This window comes from Cryptococcus neoformans, chromosome 1 (genome assembly GCF_000149385.1).
Source record: "Cryptococcus neoformans var. neoformans B-3501A chromosome 1, whole genome shotgun sequence".
In the NCBI taxonomy this organism is placed as follows: Eukaryota; Fungi; Basidiomycota; class Tremellomycetes; order Tremellales; family Cryptococcaceae; genus Cryptococcus; species Cryptococcus deneoformans.
Window position 1 is genome coordinate 1,123,542 of NC_009177.1, and position 21,507 is coordinate 1,145,048.

Genomic DNA, 21,507 nt, shown 5'->3' on the forward strand with positions numbered 1-21,507 from the left:
GAAACCATGACGTGGAAGATGAGACAGCTTGTGCCTCCGCCCTTTTTCACTACTGTCACTAGGTAATGACGGGCATCGATATCATAAGCATTTGTATTCCCACTATGCATGTATAGTTACGGAAAGCATGGGATTTACTCTGTGAGTTGGGTTGACTTACTTCAGCAGGTGATATAATCACGCTAAATGGCATATAACAGTCTCCTCCAATGGTCCTGCACTCCCCCCGCTGGCCGGGCGGTTTCTTTGGCGGATGTCGTATGCGCTCGTGTGCTTGAGAGCTACGGAGTAAGTCAACCGCCTAGTTCAAAACGCTAATGACTTTCACTGACATCTATCACTAAGCATAATCCTCCTTCTCGGCTAGGTCTTCAAGTTCGCACATATCGCGCTCAATTCCCTCTTTCGCCAACCACCGACGATAACAATCAAGATAATAATAATCAAGTTTCGCGCTACCTCACCATAATATCTAACCTAATGCCTCCAGCACAACCAGGGGAGGCCAAAACAAATGCTCCCATCATCAAAGACGATACAGCATACCTGTTCCTCGATGATCGCTCTTCAACAGCTACTGGCGGTGAATCAGAGCATGTTAACAGGGCTACTGAAACATCTACTGCTGCCCACTCATCCGATCCCATCCCTCTGCAAATGGATGAAGAAGGGAAGCGGTTCCGGTGTGTAGCAGTTAGACCATCAACAGCGGTTATCCCAATGTTGCAATCATTACTTAGTCCTTTCGTGATGGGTTTAACTAAAGCAGCTCGTACCGTAAGCATATTTTTATGGCTAGCCCTTTCAGTTGCCTTCTTGACCAAGCTCATTTCGAAAATAGACTGCATCACAAACATCCTCCACTCCTGTTCCTACTTCTCTCCCTGGGTCAACCCTTCTGATGACCGTCCTCACTTTCAATGCACTTCTCTCTCCGCAACCCCCTGTAATACTTCGGTTGTATATCCTTCCCAATCAAAGTGCTAGTAGTATTTTCCTTGAAGGAGAATATGCAGGCTCTGTAGATGGCAAAAGCGAGGAAGAAATAGAGGGAGAAGTTAAAAAGTATTTAGAAAGCTGTCTAATCACCGACTTGCTTGGAGAACGACGATGGATAGATTGCTCAAGAGGACAAGAGAATTGGAGAGCATGGGACGATGCTGAGAGGAACAAGTGTGCAATGCTTACTCTGGCAAAGACCTTACGTCAAGGCAATTTTATTTGACCATTAGAATATTCATCAGTAGTGAGAGCCATGCATAATTTCTACCATGCCATCCAAATATGATCTTCTTCCATCTAAACAAGGCTACACGACGAGATGGGATTTAGTGATCCTTGATCCCTATCAAATTTAAATGGCTGTTGCATTGCCATAGGTAGTACCCTCCAGACCTCGAGAAACCAATGCGAACTCATGAAGAGCTTCTCGCATCCGCCTCGCGGTGCGCGATCTGAGTAACATTTTAGTTTGTTTCCCAAAGGCAAACCAAAGGCAAGACATACTTCAGGACAGCCGTTTTCAACTTCTTCTTCGACTCCAAAGTTGCCCTCGGATCAGGAAATCCATCCTGTTCTTCTGATCAGTTCTTCCATTATATCAACTCTGCTGTACCAAAACACTTACAATACTCAAAACTCCTTCTAACCACGCTGACATCACGTCACCGCTCACTCTGGTAACTAATCCAGCCAGCAATTCTGCCAAGTTTGGAATTACACTTCTGGGACCTTCACTACCAGCAGAGAGAATTAAAGCGTGAAGTAACGATGGGCCAAAAGCAACTAGAAGAGGATCAAAGATGGCTTCGAGGGGAGATGGGAAGCGTGTCTTCGATAGCAGGGCAACCTACGCTATCGATTAATCGACGAAGCATGCAGGACTAAACGATTGAGACGTACAAAAAAATCAGAAGCAGACTTGAGGGAGAAACGTTCGTGAAGTCTGAGACCAGCAAGACCAAGTTGAATATATGACTCGACTTGATGAGGTTGCAGACGGAGCAGCACACCGGGGTAACGTTCAGCAAACTGTACGCCGTTAACTCGTTTCCCGGATGTAATAGACGTACCGAATGACAAAACTTGAACCACCCTTCCACAATATCCGGATTCTTCAAGACCGATCAGTTGCATGTTCGAATAAAGAACCTAAACAGGCTTACCTCCTTCATTCCTTCACCCTGGAACAAGCCCTGCGCAATTTCAACCAATCTCCCTCCGCATTGACCAACTGTCTCCCACTTTTCCTGCTCTTCTCTGGCCCTCATCGCCTCGTCTTCTCTCGCGGCTAAATCTTTTTTCTTGATTAAGAAAGAAGGGGGAGCGCTGATACTGAGGATTACTGTAGATGCTAAGGTGAACCAGAGAGCAGAAGGGGCGCGAGAACATGCGAGGGTGACGAGAGAGAGTAATGGCAGAGGAGGAAGAGAAATGAGGGTAGGAGGATTGGGTGACACGTGCTTCAATAGCGAAGATATGGCCTACACGGGCTATCAGCAGCAGAACAAAATATCAGCTTCAGGTTTTCGACACACATCGGCGATCTCAGAGTCTCCATTCCAAACTCCAACAACACCCTCGATTGCCACAAAAGTTTTCTCTCGTAATCTCGCCATTCTCTCGTCACCTCGTACCCTTTTCACTTCTTCTTCTTTCTGATCTTCACCATCCACTGCGTCAAAAATTTCATCATCTGAAGGCGAAAGACCCTTGAGGCATGCTGTCAGAGAGTTGATGGTCTGTATGAGAAGAGGTTGAGCCTCCAGCGCATTAGTGCGTGATGTAGAAACAGCTGCTTGCATACGGTCAATAATAGGGTTTACGATAGCCTGCCAAGAAAGTAAGCTCATAATTGACAATAAAACATTGATAAGAGCTCACCTCAACAGGCCCAATTGCCTCCTTTGGAGGCAATGCCTGGATAACACTAGAAATACCCTGAATGACTTTACTTTGCTCCTCCGACTGAACATATTGGTTTTAACATTAGAAGGAATCGATGTTAAGATTTCTACTCACGCCCATGTCTCCGATTTTACCGTGAAGCTCTGAAAATGCGCCGATATGTTCAACCAGCTTCTTCCTACACATGTCGCACAGTGCTTTGAGGGCGTCCGCAGCTGATCGAGAGATTGAGTGATTACGAGAAGTAAGAGATGGAACGAGATAGGAGAGACATGGGGCAAGATGAGTGGGGTGAAATTTGAACCATTCCTCGTAGGACTCTGTAATGGCGCGTCAATACTTTCTGGACACACCTGTATCAACTTACGGATCAAGCAAACTACGGTGAGCCTCAACCTATCTTCGCCAAGACCTCCAATTGGCCGCTGTGTCAACAGTCCCAATGCTTGCTCGCCAAACAAGACAGGGAGACTCTGATCCTCACCCAAAGGTACAGCTTCAGATGAGTATCGGATGCAATGCAGGGTGGCTTCAACATCCTGGTAGAAAGCAAGTCAACGTTGTCAAACAAGACTGGCTTGCAACTCACCTGCCAAGAGGCACCATCTTGAATCTGCTGAGCAGCTGTTTGCGTTAAATTTTGCATCATCTCCTCCCTCAGAACATAATAACTAAGGTGGGTTAACCCACTTCGTTGATGAAATGCTTAAACTACTTACGCTCCGACGACGACCTCTCCGGCATCCCTTCTCCAACGACTGAACGCCTCCCTGTCATCCTTTTCCAGGCCACCTAATGTGTCACCATGAGGTACCTCGCCCTCGCCAGGCCATCTGACTTTTCGGCGAGTAACGGAAACCAACTCAGCAAAGAACTGTTTTGCGATCAACCAAGCAGGGTGTGTCTGGTGTGGAGCCTGGAACAGATCCGAATCCATGAGCGCCTCTTGCAGTAAAGAATAGATTGGGAGAGTAAGCTGAGATGGTAGTTGCTGATGAGTTCATTCGGCGGAAGCGATTACTACAAGAACTCACCTCGCTGATGTTTTCCTCCACTCCGGCAATACCCTTCCAGCCAGTAATGCGCAACACCATTCCCAAAAAGGTTTGCACTTGACTCTCTTGAATATGCGCCACCAACCATTCTGAAGAATGTTCAACAAGCGCCGCTACAAGCTTGGCAAACGCAACAGCTTCTTCGGAGGGGTCTATGTAACAGCTTTCACATTAGTCTCTCAGACGGTATAGCATACAGCTGGAATTACTGACCTTCTTCGGTCAAACCCAAGATAGATTGCCCAGATGGTCCGGTAGCCCATGATATAAGAGGTTCCGTCAAAATCTTGGTCCCTTTACCGTATTTGAAGATGCTTTCGGAGAGGACCTCAACAACAGCAGAACAAGCGGCAGGCAAAGGCAACAAATTATAGAGAACAGGTAAAACCTCGTTCAATTCGCTTCACGTAATGTCATCGGATGCGAGCATATAGTGAGGAATTAGACTCACTCCGCTCCCAGGCCCCAGTCAATCCAGCTCTCAACGCATTTACAAGCAGCCTCGGCCTCACGTAATCTCTCATCTGTAGAGCTCGCGTTGTCGCCATTCATAGATCTAATGACTGTCCGGACGACGACTTTGAGATCGCTTTCCACATGCCTTCTAATAGCGGCTCTGTGAAGGATAATGATGAGCAAGTTTGAGTGTTACAGATCCATATTTCTCACCTTCGCTGCTCTGCTAATCCCGCTCTGCCCATCTCCTCAACGCAAATGGCGCACCACTCCAGTTCCAACAATCGCAATCTCAGAGCCAGATTGACCCCAATACTTTGAGTGTCCGCTTGACTGAAAGCATATTGCATGGATTGAATGACAGTATGGATGGGGTGTGAGAATATGGTGAATTCCAAGCGCAGAAGGAGTGACGCCAGCTTTCGCATTGTCAAAATGAGTGCCGTGGCTGGGATAAATATTCGCACAACACTCACAGAACCGAAGATCTTCCTTACCACTACGGCATTTCCAGGCTGGTACGAGTGAGGATTCTTTGGATTTATTGCTCCTGATAATGTTTCAAGAAGGAGGGCGAGAAGACCTTGGTGAAGTTCTTGAGGTAATGTATCCCTGACGCCGAGCGTCAGGATTTCTTCAAGCCGTCTCAATTTCTGATAAGCTCACCAGTCACGCGAGATTTTTACTTGAGCTGTATGAGCCCCAAAAAACCTCACATTGGTATCCTGTACACATTTGATCAACAAAACGTTCAATGTAGCGAAAACGGATAGTCTGTCCCCACCTCATGGTTCGCGAGGCCGGCTATCAATCCCCATGCTTCAGGCGTTCCTTGGATTTTTTGCAGTTCTGATTGGAGGTACTTCGCTTGTGCAGGATTAGAAGATGTAGCAGGGTCAAACAGTTGGAGAATGGTCTACTTCACGCAGGTCTGATTAGCTCCTTGATCCTCTGTTTGACCCTTCAAATAAAGTAACTGACCTGGGCGACCTGGGTGAGGTCGGATTGTGGAAGTACAGGGAATGAGACAAGAGAAGGGGTCGGGGATTCTTCATCCATTGTGAGCGATTCCATGGCGTGGGGATTCGATGTAAGTGATATGTGTCAACGAGGATCGCGGAGAGCTATTTTGGAAAATACCCCGTTCTCTCTCTTCGCCTTGAAGCTTCATGTTGACTTAAATGGTGACGCTGGAAGATTTTTTAAACACCGATGTCATCATACATATCTAGTCTCGCTCAAAAATGGGCTCAAATCAGAGGAAATCGGAGGGACGGACGGACTCCGGAAGCAATGGATTCGCATTGTATTTATCATCTCCATCTGCCCAATTGACCAAAGAGGAAAGACACCAACAGCAGCTGCAGTTAGATGTCTTCCAACTTCTATACCTCCTCTCATAACCGCTATTGGCTCCTGACTCGGCCGTCTCTTCTGGAATCTCGGCAAACAGACCTCAAATACTGCACCTCTCGCCAGCTATATTGCCTCTTCATCTTCTTCTCTCAACTCATCCAAAAACTCGGTAAACGACTGCTGCTGAGGCAAATACCGATAGCCACCGCATGTGTGTTTTTCAAGCGGTTCTACTTCAAGAACAGTTTGTGCGAAACGAATCCATATCTGGTGCTCGCGGCTTGCATTTATGTGGCAGCCAAAGTAGAGGAGACTCCGGTACATATCAAGAGTGTCGTAAGTGAGGCCAAGTTGGTTTTCCATGGTGAGATTTCCCTTTAGGCTCTCAATTGTTACATTTCCTGAAGTCGGGCGATCAATGAAACAGAACACAACATCAAAATGTTCCCTGCTGAGACCAATAAGCTTGGAGAAATGGAGTTTTATCTACTGGAGGATCTCGATTTCCACTTAGTGGTCTTCCACCCATATCGGGCGCTACTCCATCTCACCGGGAGGGAGTCTGCAGACATGGGAAAATTTGAGAAGTCCAGAGTTCAAGAAGATATGGAAATACGAAAAAAAGAAGGAGATGCCAAAAAGATGCGAGAAGAAGAGGCGAAGAAGGCGAGCAGTAAGGGACAGCAACCAACAGTTGGACAGGCACTTGAAAAAGAGGGGGAGCGCCTCGAAGAGGCTGAGGAAACCAGGATAAGGCGTCTAATGAGTAGAGGGACAGGCGAAGGTATGATGGAAGTGGACGAGGGTGTTTTGCAAATATCATGGTGAGTGTGATTATCGACCCCAATTTGGCATCTAGCTGATAGGTCCCAATAGGTTCATCCTCAACGACTCCTATCGCACCGATGCCCCTCTGCTATATCCTCCTTATATAATCGCTCTCTCGGCAATATATATCGCCTTCTGCCTAACATCCATGTCGAATTCCTCTGCCCGCACCCGTGCGTCTTCCACTCAGCGACCGGAACTCTTGCAGTCGGCTTCGATTAATGAAGGATTGAATTTGCTTCCACCGCCTAAAAATGCCGCAGAATTTCTGGCTGGGTTTCAAGTCAGTTTACCAATGCTGTTTGGTTGCGTGCAAGAGATTATTGGACTGTATCCCGTATGGGAGGCATTTGAGCCAACGGTGATGAGGAATTCCCAAGCACAAGCCAAAACGGGGAATGCAGCAGCACCTGTCCCGGCTGCAACTGGGACAAAAACCGGGCAGAACAACGATTTAGTCCAAGACAAAAAGGACAAGTTCGGTTTGGAGGAGGCTGAATCTCTGGTACGGAAAATGATCGAGGAAAGGATGATAGATTTAGGTCATCCAGATAATGCGGGTGTTGAAAAGGCTTCAGGTACCGGCCCCTCCAATGTAGCGGGTAAAAAGCGCGCAAGATAGCATAGATCATGTCTTGCTCATTTTCGAGTGCACAGTACATCGATTGTCATATTAGACGCATGGTATATTGTATGAGACTGTATTAATATTATGAATGCCGAAAAACCATCGCATGCGTATATGTACACTTTCAAATAATCTATCTACATAAACGTCCATCCCCAAAACCTCCTCCTATCTTGTTATTCCCACATCTCTCTATGTCTAAGCGAACAATCTCTTGGTGTAAGAGTTCAAACCGTGTACACCGCCTTCGAGCTGGGCAGAAGCGGTTCGAAGTTCGAACCTCAAAGAACCAGACCGAGCACAAGAGTGAAGTTCGGAGACACTGGTATTCTAGTCAGCTATGACGACGATGACGTTCACCAGCAATTGATCAACTCACCTCTTGACACCGGCATCCTGGAAAGAGTGTTGCAAACCAGTGAAAAGGTAGGGCACGAACTTGTTGATGCTTCCCTTGTCCGCTACATCACCAGAGACACCCTGGGCAACCTTGACTGCGTCAGCTTCGGAGAAGTATCTGGCAGTGGCCGCGTTATCCAAATTGAGGATAGACCTCTTGCCGGAGGCGGAACCTCGCTGAGTGTGCTCCATTGCCTCAATGGAGCCCATACCTCGGTAGACCTTAACTCGCTTGCCCTCGTGGTAGAAGTACTCTCCGGGAGACTCAGTGGTGCCAGCAAGAAGACCGCCCATCATAACGGCAGAAGCACCGAGAGCAAGAGCCTTGGCAATGTGACCAATGTTACCGATACCACCGTCCGCGATACAGGGAATTCCAAATCTGATTATATGTCAGTAACGAAGGTGATACCGTATGGCCTGTCAACACTTACCGGCTGGCGAACTCCGCAACGGCATACACAGCGGTACCTTGGGGCCTACCGACGGCCATGACCTCTTGGGTGATACAAATGGAACCGGAGCCCATACCAATCCTCAAGCCATCGGCACCAGCAGCGATCAACTGAGCAGCTTGTTCCCTAGTAACGACGTTACCAGCAATGATTTCGATCTTGGGATAAGTTTGTTTGATCCACTTAATAAACTCGATCTGGTAGACAGAGTCACCTTGAGAGGAGTCGAGTACAACAACGTCGAGGCCAGCCTCAGCGAGAAGCTTGAGCCTGTCTTTGTCACCAGGTCTAGTACCGATGGCAGCACCGCAGTAGAGCTGCTTGCTCTCGGGAACTTTGCTGGCGTATGGATAATTCTGGTTTTTGAGCAGGTCAGAGCGGGCGACAAGGGAGACGAGATGACCGTTAGAGTCAACGATAGGGAGCTTGCCCTTCTTAGTCTCGCGCAAGAGACTGTTGGCCTTCTCGAGGGTGATAGGCGAGGAGCCGGTGACAACTTCAGTAGTCATGACAGACTTGATGGGAGTCTCAGCGTCCTGGAACTGAACGTCTCGACCAGTAACGATACCAAGGAGCTTGCTGTTCGGCGCGCCGGTCTCGGTGATAGGAACACCGCAGAAGCCGAACTTAGCCTTGATCTCAAGGACGCTGAGGAGGGGTAAGCCTGCTGACGCCTTTTGACATAAACATGTACTCACTCCCCAACAGTGGCATCGGGACCCAAACAGAGAGGGTCAGTGATAAAACCATTCTCATATTTCTTGACCCGTCGAACCATAGCTGCTTGCTCTTCTGCAGAGCAATTGTGGTGGATGATACCGAGACCACCATGAAGGGCGAGAGCAATTGCCATTCTGCCTAGGAGTCAGAAAATGCCTGGACGAGACAAACATCACGTCTCACCGGTCCTCAGTAACGGTGTCCATAGGAGAAGAGAGGAAGGGGGTGTTGAGAACAATGTTCTTGGTAGCCCTGGATCCATAATCATCAGCAAAAAGCCACTTATTTTTCGTCCACCAAGGAAGACCTACCTAGACTGCAGGGAGACGTCAGACGCGGGGAAGCTAATATGTCCAGGAAGGACCAAGAAGTCATTATAAGTCAAACCACCATTCTTCCTGGAGTCCATGAGCTCCTGTAGTGAAAGACCATCGCCTCGCGGATACTCCTCAAGGTACTTGAGAGCATCGGCGGGATTGAGGAGGGAGTCAGAGCGAGGAGGGGCGTTGGGGTTGGTGTCAGCCATTATTCCAAGGTCGTAAGGGGAGTTTCTAGGGAGAAGGTAGGTTTTGTGGGATTCTGTGGAAGATATCCAAGATTAAAATTGTTCTGGAACGACCAAAATGGATGACCACCCCGCTCCGCCACAACTGCTGCTGCTGACAAGTAAAAAAAAAATTAGTATATGCTGACGTGTCTTTTTTCTTCTTCTAGAAGAAGATCTTGTTTGCGGCGGCGGGCACCGGCGGCGGGTGCGTCCGCCATGGGTTTAATACGTAATAAAGGTAGTACAACAAGCAAGTCTCTTGGTTCGCTCTTACTTGACTGGACCAACAGCAGCAATAACAGCCCTTCAAACAAATTTCCGCAGTGCACAACACTTGTAATAGAGTAATCAAAACCATTAATATTCAAGCAAGCAGCATGATATTGTACCGACATCGCTAGGACTGGTTGAGAGGAAAAGAACACAGAAAGAAGAAGGAGAAATGAAGGATATTCAGGAGAAGATGAACGCAAAAAAGGGACAGGGACCGAAGACCGAAACCTAAATATCTTAAAGAAGAAACAAACGCAAGTATAATAAAAGAAGCCAGAAGTCAGAAGTCAAACGCGGAACGGGGAATCCAGGAACTCGGAATAATGTAGAAAGTGGAAATCTTTAATTTTGCTTGCTCTTTTCGGCTTTCGGCAGCGTAGTGATTTCTTCGTTACTTTTAGTTATGGACGTATTTATTCTTTTGGAAGCAGAAGTGTCTCTTCCCCTGATTCAGCTTCTCGAGAAACACCATTGTAGGAGTGTCATGTCAATTAATAATAAAAATAATCACTGGCGCTCAGTCGCCATGAACGCAGACCAGACCTCAGTCCACCCAAAACCGGAACCCGGAAGGGCAACCGCAAGCAAAGAGGTTCCTGCGAGGTGCCTTAATTTATTGATTTGGGTAAAAGCGGAAAGTGGGAATTTTCGCTTGGTTTTTTGGCTTTAGCGTGCACCTGCTTGCGTCATGATTTCCCTAACGGGCGAAACCGGCCGCTTACAGTGTCAACTGAACTTCAGATCCATTTGACAATTAAAATTCCGCGGTCTGGTTCTCTAGCGCCTCTGGCGGCCCAAAAACGGAAGCCACGGCCCAAAGCGTAAATTGCCTTTTCTGTGACAAAACCTTATCCGCAATCCGTCAGTAGTCCCTGATGTTCAACTTCCCTGGATCTCCTGCTCTTTCCCGATGTGATCGCCATCCGCATGTCAACCTCCAGCCAGGTTCGAGAATCCTTATCGTATGCGCCCAGAAAGGAAATACGCTAGATTCAATCCGGTAACGTCCAATATGGACGCATTGGGCATTATTCGATGCGTCCGAAGTACCATTTCCCAGTTTATATCTAGCTTACATCTTCATAGCAAACTCCACTATCTCCTTTCCTCCTCTCTCTGCACCACGCATCTCAACCCCCTACTGTACATAAGTTCCTCTGGGTCCTCAACAATCCTTCTTATATCTTATGGCCTGATTTCAATTGGCTCTTCCACTACCTCACCCACCACTAGCTCTCAATCTATCTTCTCGATTTCTCAAGTGTCTAGGCAGTGCCAGACTTTCGCCTGCATTCTCTGTTCTACCGACAATCATTCCGATCAACTATGCCCTCCAGAAATCCCATCCACCCAGCCTCCCTCTGTCGTCTTTCGACTCACAATAAGCCTCTTGTCGAGTGTCTCCGCACTCGAGTGCGATCCGAATTCTTAGGTAGGTCAGGCTATGACATTGCTAGTTCAGTTACTGACAAGAAGCTGTCATAGCTCATGTGGCTGAGCAAACTTGTTCTGTTATTCGCATCTCCCCCTCTGCCCCATCAACACCTTCTACTTCATACTTGCCCACTCCGCCTGCCAGCCCAAGCGGCGAGCACTACGATGAAGACGGCAAACCCTCTGAATGGTGGCAAGCACCCAACGGCACTGAAGACGACTTAGATGTCGATCTTCCAGAACTACAAGAATTCATTAGGGGTCTGGTTGTGCAAAGTAACGTACAAATGCCCACATTAAGTGTGACTCTTGTGTACCTAGAAAGACTCAGAGAGAAATTGCCCGCCGTTGCCACTGGTGAGTTCTTTCAGTGTTGAGAGTTTGGATAGACGTTGATAATCCAACAGGTATGAAATGCACCCGTCACCGAGTGTTCCTCGCTGTTCTTATTTGTGCGGCCAAGTATCTCAATGACTCTTCACCCAAGAACATGCACTGGCAGAAGTATGGGAAATTTTTTTCTCTCGCCGAAGTCAACCTCATGGAGAAGCAACTCCTTTACCTTCTCGATTACAACCTCCGAGTTGAGGAAGATGAACTTGTTAGGCATCTCGAGGGGTTCGGCCCTTCTGTTCTCGCACCTGCTACTTCTTCAGCTCCTAGTTCCGTATCCGTTCAGGCAGCGCCTGATCAACTTAGAGTTCCTGCTGTTATCCCCAGGACGAAGACATCTCCATCTGCCTCCTCACGTCTGCGTACAGGCCCCAACAAGTCTCGCTCTACCAACTTTGAACGGCCCTTCAACCCTACCGCAGACATCGCAAGTCACCATTCACGTCCTGTCGACCTCCAGCGCAGCCACACAAACGAACATATTGGTTCTTCATGTCAACCACGCTCTTATCGGCCTGCCCCTATCCACATTCCTCGGGCAATCACCTGTTCTTCAAGTCCTGGCAGCGCAAGCTCTAGCGCTTCGAGTGTGCTTTACGGTGATATCCCAACTCCTGGATTAGGAAGAGATTCTAGCGATGCGGGCGATTCACCCCAAGCCGCTAGGACGCCAGATGAGGGCAGATGGGGCAGATATGGTTACGGTGGTGTGCCGGTCCCAGTGTCTGTTCCTGGCAGATTATACAAGATGTCTTGTGAGCCAACGATTGTAGGCTTAAGCTCTGCATCTCCTGTTGCGTGTGTGAAATCACCTATAGGCACAGAGAAGCAGCGAGAAGGACTTTTAAAGAGGGCTGGGAGGACGTTCAAGAGAATTATCTAAGTTTTGGTATTTGGGAACTCTGATGGCGCTTGCCATCTGCTGATCGTTCCTTTTATTATAATCATCGTTGGAGATGTTGTATATCTAGAGTTGTGTAATCTCATATCATTTGTCTGGCATTATCAGTTACTAAGGCGCTAGACGCCCACATTCCATATCGCGTAATATTGCATCTGAGATGTTATTATTACGTGTCGCACCTTGAAAGATGACCTGCTGCATGTCCGTTCTGGATATATTGACAATGCGAAACTATTAAGCTTGTAAACTTAGACGAACTTTTCATAATACCCTAAGAGAACTAACCGATAAAGAGGGAACCTCAAATAGGAGCAATAATTGCTTGATTTTTTTGTTAATTCGCCTCACTTCCCGAACCTCAGCGCAGTTATTTCCACTGTATGGACTGCTGTCTGAGCGTCAAACCGATAATACATCTCAAATACAGTAAATGACTCGCATTTCTCCCTTCAGACCTTTCGGTGATGATTTTTCAACATCAAAGCTGCCATCGCACTGACAACGCTCAAAACGCTTAATACAACCCATATCAACTGTCCCTCCATGACATGCTTGTCTACCGATAATGCAAATAATGCTGATGATGTGCCAGGGCCAATAGCTCGCATGAGAGAGGAGACCGCTTGAGACCAGCCGTTGATGGCGCCTAATGAACGACGATTTGGGGCAGCGTCATTGACCATAATAAGGTTACAAGCTGACGATAATGTGAGTAATAGACAAAAGAGACCAATCAACCGATCGTGCGTACCGAAAGCCATATTCCCTATAGCGTACAACACCATGCTTCCTGATAAGCCAATCCAGACCCATGCATCCCTCCCACTTCTCGCCATGACATTACAGAATGGCAAAAGCACGAATGCGGGTATAAAAAGGATTACCAGCATCTTGTAAAGTTTAACCGTCCCAATTCTTTTTGAAAGCCATGGGAATGCGAATAGTTGAACAGCGATGGTGCTAACGCCTCTTATGGACATGGCCAGGCCTATTTTACCAGAAGGAAATGACAGTCCTCCTGAAGGGACCGGAGTGAAGCAGAACAGAGGTAGAAGGCCCAAGAATGAAATACCTTGAAGCTGGAGAAGACCGAAGGACGTCATTAGGGCGTTGATATCGGGTGTTAGCAGGTCGCGGAAAGATACCGGTGCGTCATCTTCGTGGTCATCTATATGCCCAGGAGGAGCCCAAGTGTTATGATGGTCGGTTGCACCTTCCACTCGCGTGTCACCTTCATCTGTAGAAGAATAATGTACGGTGGTATGTGAATGAGCATGATGAACTTGAGATCGAGATTGTGATTGATCTTCGACCTGCATACCCTTTGTTTTCGGAGGCAGCGTTTCCTCCATCCATATCCAAGCAACCAATCCGCTTATCAAAGGAAAGATTGCAGCGACTAGGCAGGGAAGTAGGTAAGGATACCGATCCAAAATGGGGATTGTCTGACCCAATTTGGGGTAGCGATCTGTAATGCGTGGAAAGTAGCCTCCTATAGCGGATGCTAAAATTGTACCAATAGCCATTGAAAGAGGGAAGAAAGAGAAAGCAACAGATTGATTCGTCTCGTCGCATAGTTCTCCACTGCATGTGATATGAATAGCAAATGAGTTGTCACCAAACACAAAATGGCCGGGCCATAGTAAAGAGACTTACATGACGCTTTTGAGTACCGCAACATTACCATTTGCTAACCCATTGATCACCCTTGTCAAGACCATCATCGGGAATGTCGTGGCAAAGCCAAAGAGGATCGATGAGAGTGCCGCTCCAGCGCATCCCTATGAAGACCTCATCAGATTCCGCGCAATAATACTCTAACAGAAAGAGTAACGAACAATCAGTAATACAGGCTTTCTCCCCCATCTATCACTAGCGGTTCCCCATTGAAAGACAGTCAGCAGTTCAGCAACGGCAAACATGCTTTCAATCTAATTCAAAAGCGGTAATGCCAGATTAATCATCCGCCTAATCAAAGCTAAAAAGTACTCACAAGGCCGGCGTAGAATCCAGTCTTCCTCGGATCATCTACAACCCCAGTGTCCAGTAGCATCTGATTGATATAGGGAAAGCATGCCATGAAGGCGATTGGCTCTGTGACTCGAACGAAGCATGCAATGAGAAGCTGTAACTTCGGTAAGGGCGTAGTATGCGATTGTTCTAATTTTACTGATGGATCTTCTTGAGCTTGCAGAAGATATTCTCTTTCCCTGTTGACGGCTTTTATTGGCATGATCGAAAAATGATGATGCGATGTCAGGGTATGGTCAATGAAGAAAGATAAAAGAGACGGGACCAAGAACGAGGAAGAATGAAGTGTCGGAGTTGAGAACCAGTATATATATATGGAAATGGATGTAGAATCATGATGATGCCGTTGTAGCGGGCTATCACATGCACCGTGCTTAATGTCTCTACTCCAAGCAAGCAATAATAAGACAATATGATCATCATACCGAAAGCACCTCTTTTTCAGCGTACGTGATGATAGCCAGGAAATCTGGAGAGCTTTCTCAGGCACCGGCGGTCGGAAGGCATTCCGCCGACGACGATTGACGACCGGTGGCCGGCGCGGGAGTGGAGGAGGTAAAGCAGCACGACCATCTCGAAATATGAAGGAAAGAGTCAAGTAACGAGCAAGAACTGCCGGTGGCACGTAGCCGCCATAAGTTATTATTAGCAGACTAAAATAATAGACTGTCATGAAAGAAATTACCGTTTATCATGAGTATCACCCACCATTAGTCCCTGGGTACGGTGCAGTTTCTGTTCGTTCTTTGCCGAGGCATTGAGGTTTTTTTGTTCGGTTGCTGATGGATTATATACCAAGTGGAAAGAAGACAAAAGCAACAAAGGGCAGACGCAATAGTTTGTCTTTATTTTGAAGTTCTGGTCTTACTATAGAAGAAAAAAAGAATTTGCCTTTCGTTGTTCGCTCAGTGTTTACTTCTTATTTCTGGAACCCAAAACAACCGCCGCGACAGGCACGAAAGCGCGTATCATAACAGTACTCGTACTCGGAGTGTGAAGAAGTTTCGAGTGAGCTCGCTGTTCCTTCTTCTGTCTGTCCACTTCTGGTATACATGTCATTGGAGTAATATCGTCAAACTTGTGCATCTGTACGCCGCGCCTTGCCTCCTTAATACGCAAATCTTCCTGAGCCTCATTCAAAAATGAACAGGTGAGGGTTATTGCCCGCTTGAGAAAATACCCTCGTACTAATGAACTGTTCTTAGAATCCCAGTTGTGCTTGTGAGTCTCTTATTGCTTGGGGAGAAGTTAAAAAGGAGGAAGTGGTCCTGACTGAAGGCTATTCTGTTCAGAACATAGATGAAATCGAGTAAGCAGTAGTTTTCTCACACCGGCCAAGGCTAATGAACTCTCCAAGGTATCTTTTGGATCAGCTGGTACGCCTGCCAGAGTACTTACGGCATGATTACTTAGGAAGCTGACAGGCAATGAAGCCTCCCCCTGATAAGGAAGAAGATCCAGTAATTACCAAGCTTCGAGAGAAGCTCAAGCTTTCCTTGCAAGAAGTACGAAAAAACGCCGAGTAGACATGACAGAAAATACAACACGACAGCCGAAGAAGCACGATGCGAACTCTGGCTGCCTCGGAAGGACCTGAAGTTTAAAAGTAGATAGAGGTCATGAGTTAAGAGTTGATCATGTCATAAAGCATACATTCCCATTGTTCCAATACTTGCACTCAAACGGTTTCTTAACTGTCAAATTTGCAGTACTCTTTCATCGACGTTTGCTAATCGATCATCATTGCTGACCTTTTCTTCGTGGTCATGTAAGCGAAGGAAAGGAAAAAAAGAGTAGTTCAGCAGGCAGAAAGACGGAGATGAAAGAAAGAGATGGAGGATACAATTCGAATGCTTAGGATTATTCGGAGAGAAGAAAAAGAGGGGAAGGAAGGTGGGCAGAAGAAAGGGGAAGAGTTAGAACAAGAGGGGCCTTCGAGAGATCAGAATTGGAGGGAAAAAGAGAGAAAAAGGTGGTGATGAAGAGATGAAAAATATTGATCGGCTTACCAGACTTTTCATAGGAAAAATAGATATAAAAGAACTCAATTTGTGGGTGAAATGATATTCAGCTTTCATATTCCCCCTACTTCTCCTGGCGCCTTCTCGAAGCTCCCACTCGAACTCATCCTCCAAGTTTCTCTTAGATTAAACCGTGGTTAAAACGTTTGCAATAGCATCACGAGCTTTCTGTTCCCTTCGAGAACAGCAGCGCCACTACAAGTCACATCCGGAACTTGTGTCCCATTTTGCCCTTGAGCCTCCATCGACTCAAGCAGCCTGCTTGCTCACTTTAGTTTAGACCGACGGTATGGGGTTAAGCATGCGCAAGAAGGCAGAGAGGGAATACTCTGCCCAACAACAATAGCTTTAGTGTCAAGCTTGTTTGCATGTAGACCGAATATGATTGTATCCTTCTTCTCCCTGGTGAGGTCGTAATAGCAAGCTTCCACGGCCCTTCGACAGAAGGCAGGACGTGCAGAAAAGCCGCCGTATCACAAAAATCAGCAGCGAGTCACATTTGCATGAAAACGATTTATCAGTATACGACCGCGCAGTCCACAAAAAGCACAGCATCATACACACGATGCAGAAGGACGCGTCGCGTCGTCGGTATCAATTGCGATGGTGCCACATACCAAATGCCGAAAATTCGCAGTAACAAAGTTCAACAGCGTCATATTACGTTTCCGGTAACCATTGTAAATTATCCGGTTGCGGCAGCCAATCAGATGGTTGGAATCTTGGGTGGCGAGGCTCGAGAGCCTGTGGGCTGCACACGCGGCAAAGTACCGACGGGAGACAGGAAGAAGAGGAGAGGAAAAAATGGACTGGAAAAGGGGAAAGAAGGAAACGGAACAATAAATGAATCACCCGGGCTCAATACGGCGTGCTCTTTCTCATCTCTTAACGTCACCCGTGCAAACTGTCCGCCACTCGCCACCCGCGGCGTTCGCCTCCATCGTGACAAGATTCCTTTGGGCGCTGAGCCGTAGAAACTGGACCGCTGCGCTGATTAGTGGTGACGTTTGACCCTTAGCGAGAAGCGAAACTTGATTGAAAGCAGCGCTTGCGCCCTGTGTTCGCCCTTTCTCTGGATTTGCACTGTATCTCAGCATTTCCACCTGGGCATTTCCTATAGTTACACATCGCTGTTCCTCATTGCCCTTCCGAGCCTAGACCGTGCGCATCTTTGCGGATCGACTACTGGTGAGTCTAGAGTCTACTTGCATTAACCTTAGAACCGTTCCACCCTCTCCCCTCCTTCCCTTACCTTCCTTTTCGCCACCATCACATCACCCTCCACCCTCTCGCATCTTTGTTTGGCTCTCTCTCCTCCCATGCGCACGTCCCATACTCCGTACCTGCGCCTGCTGACGCACTACGCGACTGTCCCCGCCATAGATCATAGATCCTGTAGCCTGTAATCTCCCCTGATCATCCACACGGACCTCGCAATCCGCACCGCTCTTCCGCCACTCCATCATTCCCGCATCTGCATCCACGGCGACCGCGTTGCCCCTTCTCTCCCTCACCGCCCCTCTTCCGCCGTAGCCAAGCGATCTAATCGCGCATTATCTCATTATCAGTACCTATCATGTGAGTCCTCTATATATCACTTGACGCGCCTTCTTACGTCGCGTCGCGTATGGCCATCCTATGTATGCAGTAACGCTGATGTTTTCTTGATGTAGTGCTGAGCGCGTTGCTGCTCCTCGATTAATATGCAAAGCACCAACGCGCCTGTTAACGGTGGTGTTTCCCAACAGTGGCAGGTAAGCCTTCCCCTTCATACCTCGGTCTCTACTGTTGATCTAATTTTGAATGTAATCGCCGACGTGCTTTTGTTTCCATTTGGTCTCTTTATTCACTGATTATGCCTCTTTTTTGTCATGGCCTAATTCATCACCCTCTCGACGCAGTCGGCCATGCAGGGCATGTACTCAGGTGCCCAGCAGAGGCCCACATCCAATTCGAAGCCCTATAACGCGCCGGATGCTAATGGTATGCCCGCCAAGAAGGACGATGCGAATCAATCCATGTACTCTGTCAACACAGAAAATGGCTATCCCGCGTATCAGCAACAAGGGTATGGCACGCTTGGAGGCTTAGGACAATATGGATACAATAGTGCTGGACTGGGGTGGGTGCCATGTGACTAAATCTGGAAGTAACCTTGTTGACATGGACGTACTGCAGCGGCCTGTCAGCAGCATATGGTGGAGCAACATCATCAACAGCTGGTGCGACCAATGGACGCAGAACATCTGGCCAGAGGATGATGACCCCGCCTCCTCACCCCTCTTCAGTTGCAACAAACACCTCTCCATCTGCTCGATATTACACTGGTCAAGAAGGTGAGGCAGGCCGTCATGCTTCGCCCTATCAGCCCGCTTCCGCACCCCCTCAGATCCTCTCTCATCAGTTCAACGCCATGACCAATTCACCTCAAACAGCCCAAGGTTACCCCCAATATCAGTACAATCAACAGTCGCATCAACAAAATCCAACCCAATGGGCGGGATATCCTACGTACGGTCAGTCACAGGCCCAAGCTCGTAATAATATGTCCGGACGATTGAGCACGACACCGGCCATCCCACAAAACAGTGCGCTGGGCGACAGTTCAGCTCGACAGCAGCCTACCTCGATGTACGATTACACCACCCACGCCCTTCAACAATGGCCCGCCTCTGATCTGTCAAAGGTGCCGAGCGCTCACCAGAACTCATGGCAGAACGCCCAGTCCTTGTCAAGACTGACACAGGCTCAATCACCAGCCCTTGGTCAAACGCAACCATCATCCGCTTCTCAACCCACTTCATCGACATCATCCACACAAAATGCGTCACCCGCTGTCCCTCAAAGCGGCTGGCAAGGATACCCCTCTATCCCTAGCATACCTCCGCATACACTAGGTGGAGGACATTTGATGAGTGGGCAACCGTACGGCTGGGGACACACCCAACAATGGGGTGGTTATTATGGCGCTCAACAACCATCCCAGGCGCCTCAAGGGACCCCGGCTCATCGACCTCCGTTGAATAACTTTCCAACTGGCAGCACCAGCTCTGCGCCTGCAGAGTCTCTCCCTACTGGGCGAAAGAGGATGAGCAAGGATAAAGGCAAAACGGCCAAGGAAAAGGAGGAAAACAGAAGTCATTTCGAAGATTATCATGGGTTGGGTAAGCGTTCTGCAGAAGCCGTGGTTGAGGAGATACCTGGGGAAGATAAGAAAGAGAGCAAGAAGAAGAAGGGTAAGGAAGAAAAGGAGAAGCCGGTTCCCAAAGCCAAGTCTCATCTGCATCCACCAAAACAAGCACCCTCCTCGTGGCAACTCTTTTTCGCCGATGAACTTGCCAAAGCCAAAGCAGCTGAACCCGAGTCAAGATCCCCAGGCGGTACTTCACATCCACAAAAACTTAATGTCGCACAGATAGCTAAAGAGGCTGGCGTGGCATATGCGAACCTCAGTGAGGAAAGGAAAAAATATTATGCTGAGCGCGTCAAGGAGCATAGAGAGATTTACGCGAAGGAGTTGGCGGCTTGGCAAGCAACACTAACTCCTGAGGACATTCGTGCTGAGAACGCGTTCAGAGCCCAGCAAAGGAAAGAAGGAAAGTCGCGCAAGGGAAATATCAAAGATCCGAACGCGCCAAAGAAACCCCTCAGTGCCTATTTTTTATTTTTGAAGGCTATTAGAGAGAACAGCGATATCAGAGCTCAAGTTTGGGGAACCGAGGCTGAGACTACTAAGCAAAGCGTTATGGCGGCTGAGAAGTGGAGAAGTTTAACTGATGACGAAAAGAGAGTAAGTCGAGTCTGCATGATCAGTCGGCTTCCTATTCTAACAGGTGCTACAGCCTTACCTCGAACAAGCTGAACATGATAAGCAAACCTACGAGACTGCTCGTAAGCAGTACGAGGAAGATTCTGCTGCTCGCGCTCGAGGTGAAGACGTTCCCATTAGGGCTGTGGAAGCACCCGCTTCGCCGCCTAAGCCTCCTGCATCTATCTTGAGATCTATCCACGGAGGACAAGCACCGGTTACCAAGTCATCACCTTCTGTGACAGATTCTGCACCTCATCCTGCGCCTCATTCAGACCTCGAACCAGGCATCACCTCTCTGGGCAAGTCACCCTCACCCAACCCTCCCTCTGAACCTAGTCTTGCCCAGTTTCACACTTCACCTCGCTCTGTCCCTCATTATGACCCCTCACTCGAGGTGGATGATTTCCAAGGATTCTCTGATCCTCTTAACATGGATCTGTCGGGTTTGGACGGCATAGATGTTGGGTCTATGGAAGTAGGTGCTGGTGGCGATAGTGAACAACCGTGGGATGAGCTGCAAAAGCTCATAGGCACAGAAGATGTGTATAGTTCAGCAAAGCTTCAGCCTGCAGCGCATATCGTACCTGACGCTTCAACCGCAGCAAGAGTCGCCCCTGCTTCTGGATTTGAAAGCACTGACATTTCAGTTGCGCCATCCTATGCTGAAGCTAAGAACGAGACACAGCAAGAGACTTCCTTGAATGGGACCCCTGAGGGGAACGGGAATGAGTCAAAGGTACGCCATATTGCAGAGGCAGCGGAGGGCGAGTTGGCTGTGCTTCCAGCTCTAGGCGAAAATACCGCCCAGAAGAACCAAGGGGGTTTAGAGGTCATGGTTGGAGCAGGGGAAGCCCGAAGACATAATAAAAACTTGTCAACTGAATCAGGACAGGCGGCTGCCGACGCTCCAGTGGTTGATGGGGTGTAAAATGGGGCTTTGTGGTTTATAATATAATATGTAGTGAAGGTTTTGCGTGGACCAGTACGTAGAACAAACACATTAGCTTATTAATCTTACTTTGAACATAGTCATATATTCATATCAGATTCAACATCCTTGCTATACGCGAATAGGAGCATACATTGATATATTGTAGTTTTATCTTATTAATCTTGCTTTCCAACACGTAGTACATCCATCTGTATTATTGTAATATGTTCATGAATTGATGGACTCGTTAATTGACCGCTTTTTCTGTGAGCAAATCGCTACAGCTATATATTGCCACAGTTCATGGAGTCGTGGACTTAGACACTTTGGGCCTGTGGATGATTGACAGTAACAACGT

At 47.8% G+C, this 21,507-nt stretch overlaps 7 protein-coding genes across 7 annotated transcripts; 4 read left to right on the plus strand and 3 right to left on the minus strand.

The window, feature by feature from the left end:
* Positions 1-127: 127 nt before the first annotated feature.
* On the plus strand, positions 128-1,225 carry CNBA4040 (hypothetical protein; the record flags this gene model as incomplete). Its single annotated transcript, XM_772842.1, has 4 exons — positions 128-141; positions 201-288; positions 346-777; positions 842-1,225. 4 exons carry the CDS (start codon positions 128-130, stop codon positions 1,223-1,225), a joined length of 918 nt encoding a protein of 305 aa, XP_777935.1.
* Positions 1,226-1,354: 129 nt separating this feature from the next.
* CNBA4050 (hypothetical protein) lies at positions 1,355-5,477 on the minus strand (the record flags this gene model as incomplete). Its single annotated transcript, XM_772843.1, has 19 exons — positions 1,355-1,454; positions 1,507-1,571; positions 1,628-1,849; positions 1,903-2,031; positions 2,073-2,114; positions 2,166-2,483; positions 2,538-2,831; positions 2,884-2,967; positions 3,022-3,227; positions 3,275-3,446; positions 3,497-3,578; positions 3,627-3,898; positions 3,942-4,114; positions 4,176-4,363; positions 4,414-4,578; positions 4,632-5,030; positions 5,085-5,143; positions 5,203-5,334; positions 5,400-5,477. The coding sequence occupies 19 exons, from the start codon at positions 5,475-5,477 to the stop codon at positions 1,355-1,357; spliced, it is 3,180 nt and encodes a 1,059-aa protein (XP_777936.1).
* A 312-nt stretch (positions 5,478-5,789) lies between these two features.
* CNBA4060 (hypothetical protein) lies at positions 5,790-7,224 on the plus strand (the record flags this gene model as incomplete). Its single annotated transcript, XM_772844.1, has 3 exons — positions 5,790-6,138; positions 6,202-6,598; positions 6,651-7,224. The coding sequence occupies 3 exons, from the start codon at positions 5,790-5,792 to the stop codon at positions 7,222-7,224; spliced, it is 1,320 nt and encodes a 439-aa protein (XP_777937.1).
* A 204-nt stretch (positions 7,225-7,428) lies between these two features.
* CNBA4070 (hypothetical protein) lies at positions 7,429-9,330 on the minus strand (the record flags this gene model as incomplete). The annotated part of the gene is made up of 6 exons (XM_772845.1): positions 7,429-7,552; positions 7,610-8,011; positions 8,064-8,732; positions 8,783-8,938; positions 8,988-9,056; positions 9,116-9,330. The coding sequence occupies 6 exons, from the start codon at positions 9,328-9,330 to the stop codon at positions 7,429-7,431; spliced, it is 1,635 nt and encodes a 544-aa protein (XP_777938.1).
* A 1,620-nt stretch (positions 9,331-10,950) lies between these two features.
* CNBA4080 (hypothetical protein) lies at positions 10,951-12,334 on the plus strand (the record flags this gene model as incomplete). Its single annotated transcript, XM_772846.1, has 3 exons — positions 10,951-11,056; positions 11,110-11,415; positions 11,466-12,334. The coding sequence occupies 3 exons, from the start codon at positions 10,951-10,953 to the stop codon at positions 12,332-12,334; spliced, it is 1,281 nt and encodes a 426-aa protein (XP_777939.1).
* Positions 12,335-12,804: 470 nt separating this feature from the next.
* On the minus strand, positions 12,805-14,435 carry CNBA4090 (hypothetical protein; the record flags this gene model as incomplete). Its single annotated transcript, XM_772847.1, has 4 exons — positions 12,805-13,939; positions 14,012-14,136; positions 14,194-14,286; positions 14,349-14,435. 4 exons carry the CDS (start codon positions 14,433-14,435, stop codon positions 12,805-12,807), a joined length of 1,440 nt encoding a protein of 479 aa, XP_777940.1.
* A 3,675-nt stretch (positions 14,436-18,110) lies between these two features.
* CNBA4100 (hypothetical protein) lies at positions 18,111-21,146 on the plus strand (the record flags this gene model as incomplete). The annotated part of the gene is made up of 5 exons (XM_772848.1): positions 18,111-18,161; positions 18,309-18,529; positions 18,586-18,923; positions 19,017-20,197; positions 20,250-21,146. 5 exons carry the CDS (start codon positions 18,111-18,113, stop codon positions 21,144-21,146), a joined length of 2,688 nt encoding a protein of 895 aa, XP_777941.1.
* Between the last annotated feature and the right edge of the window lie 361 nt (positions 21,147-21,507).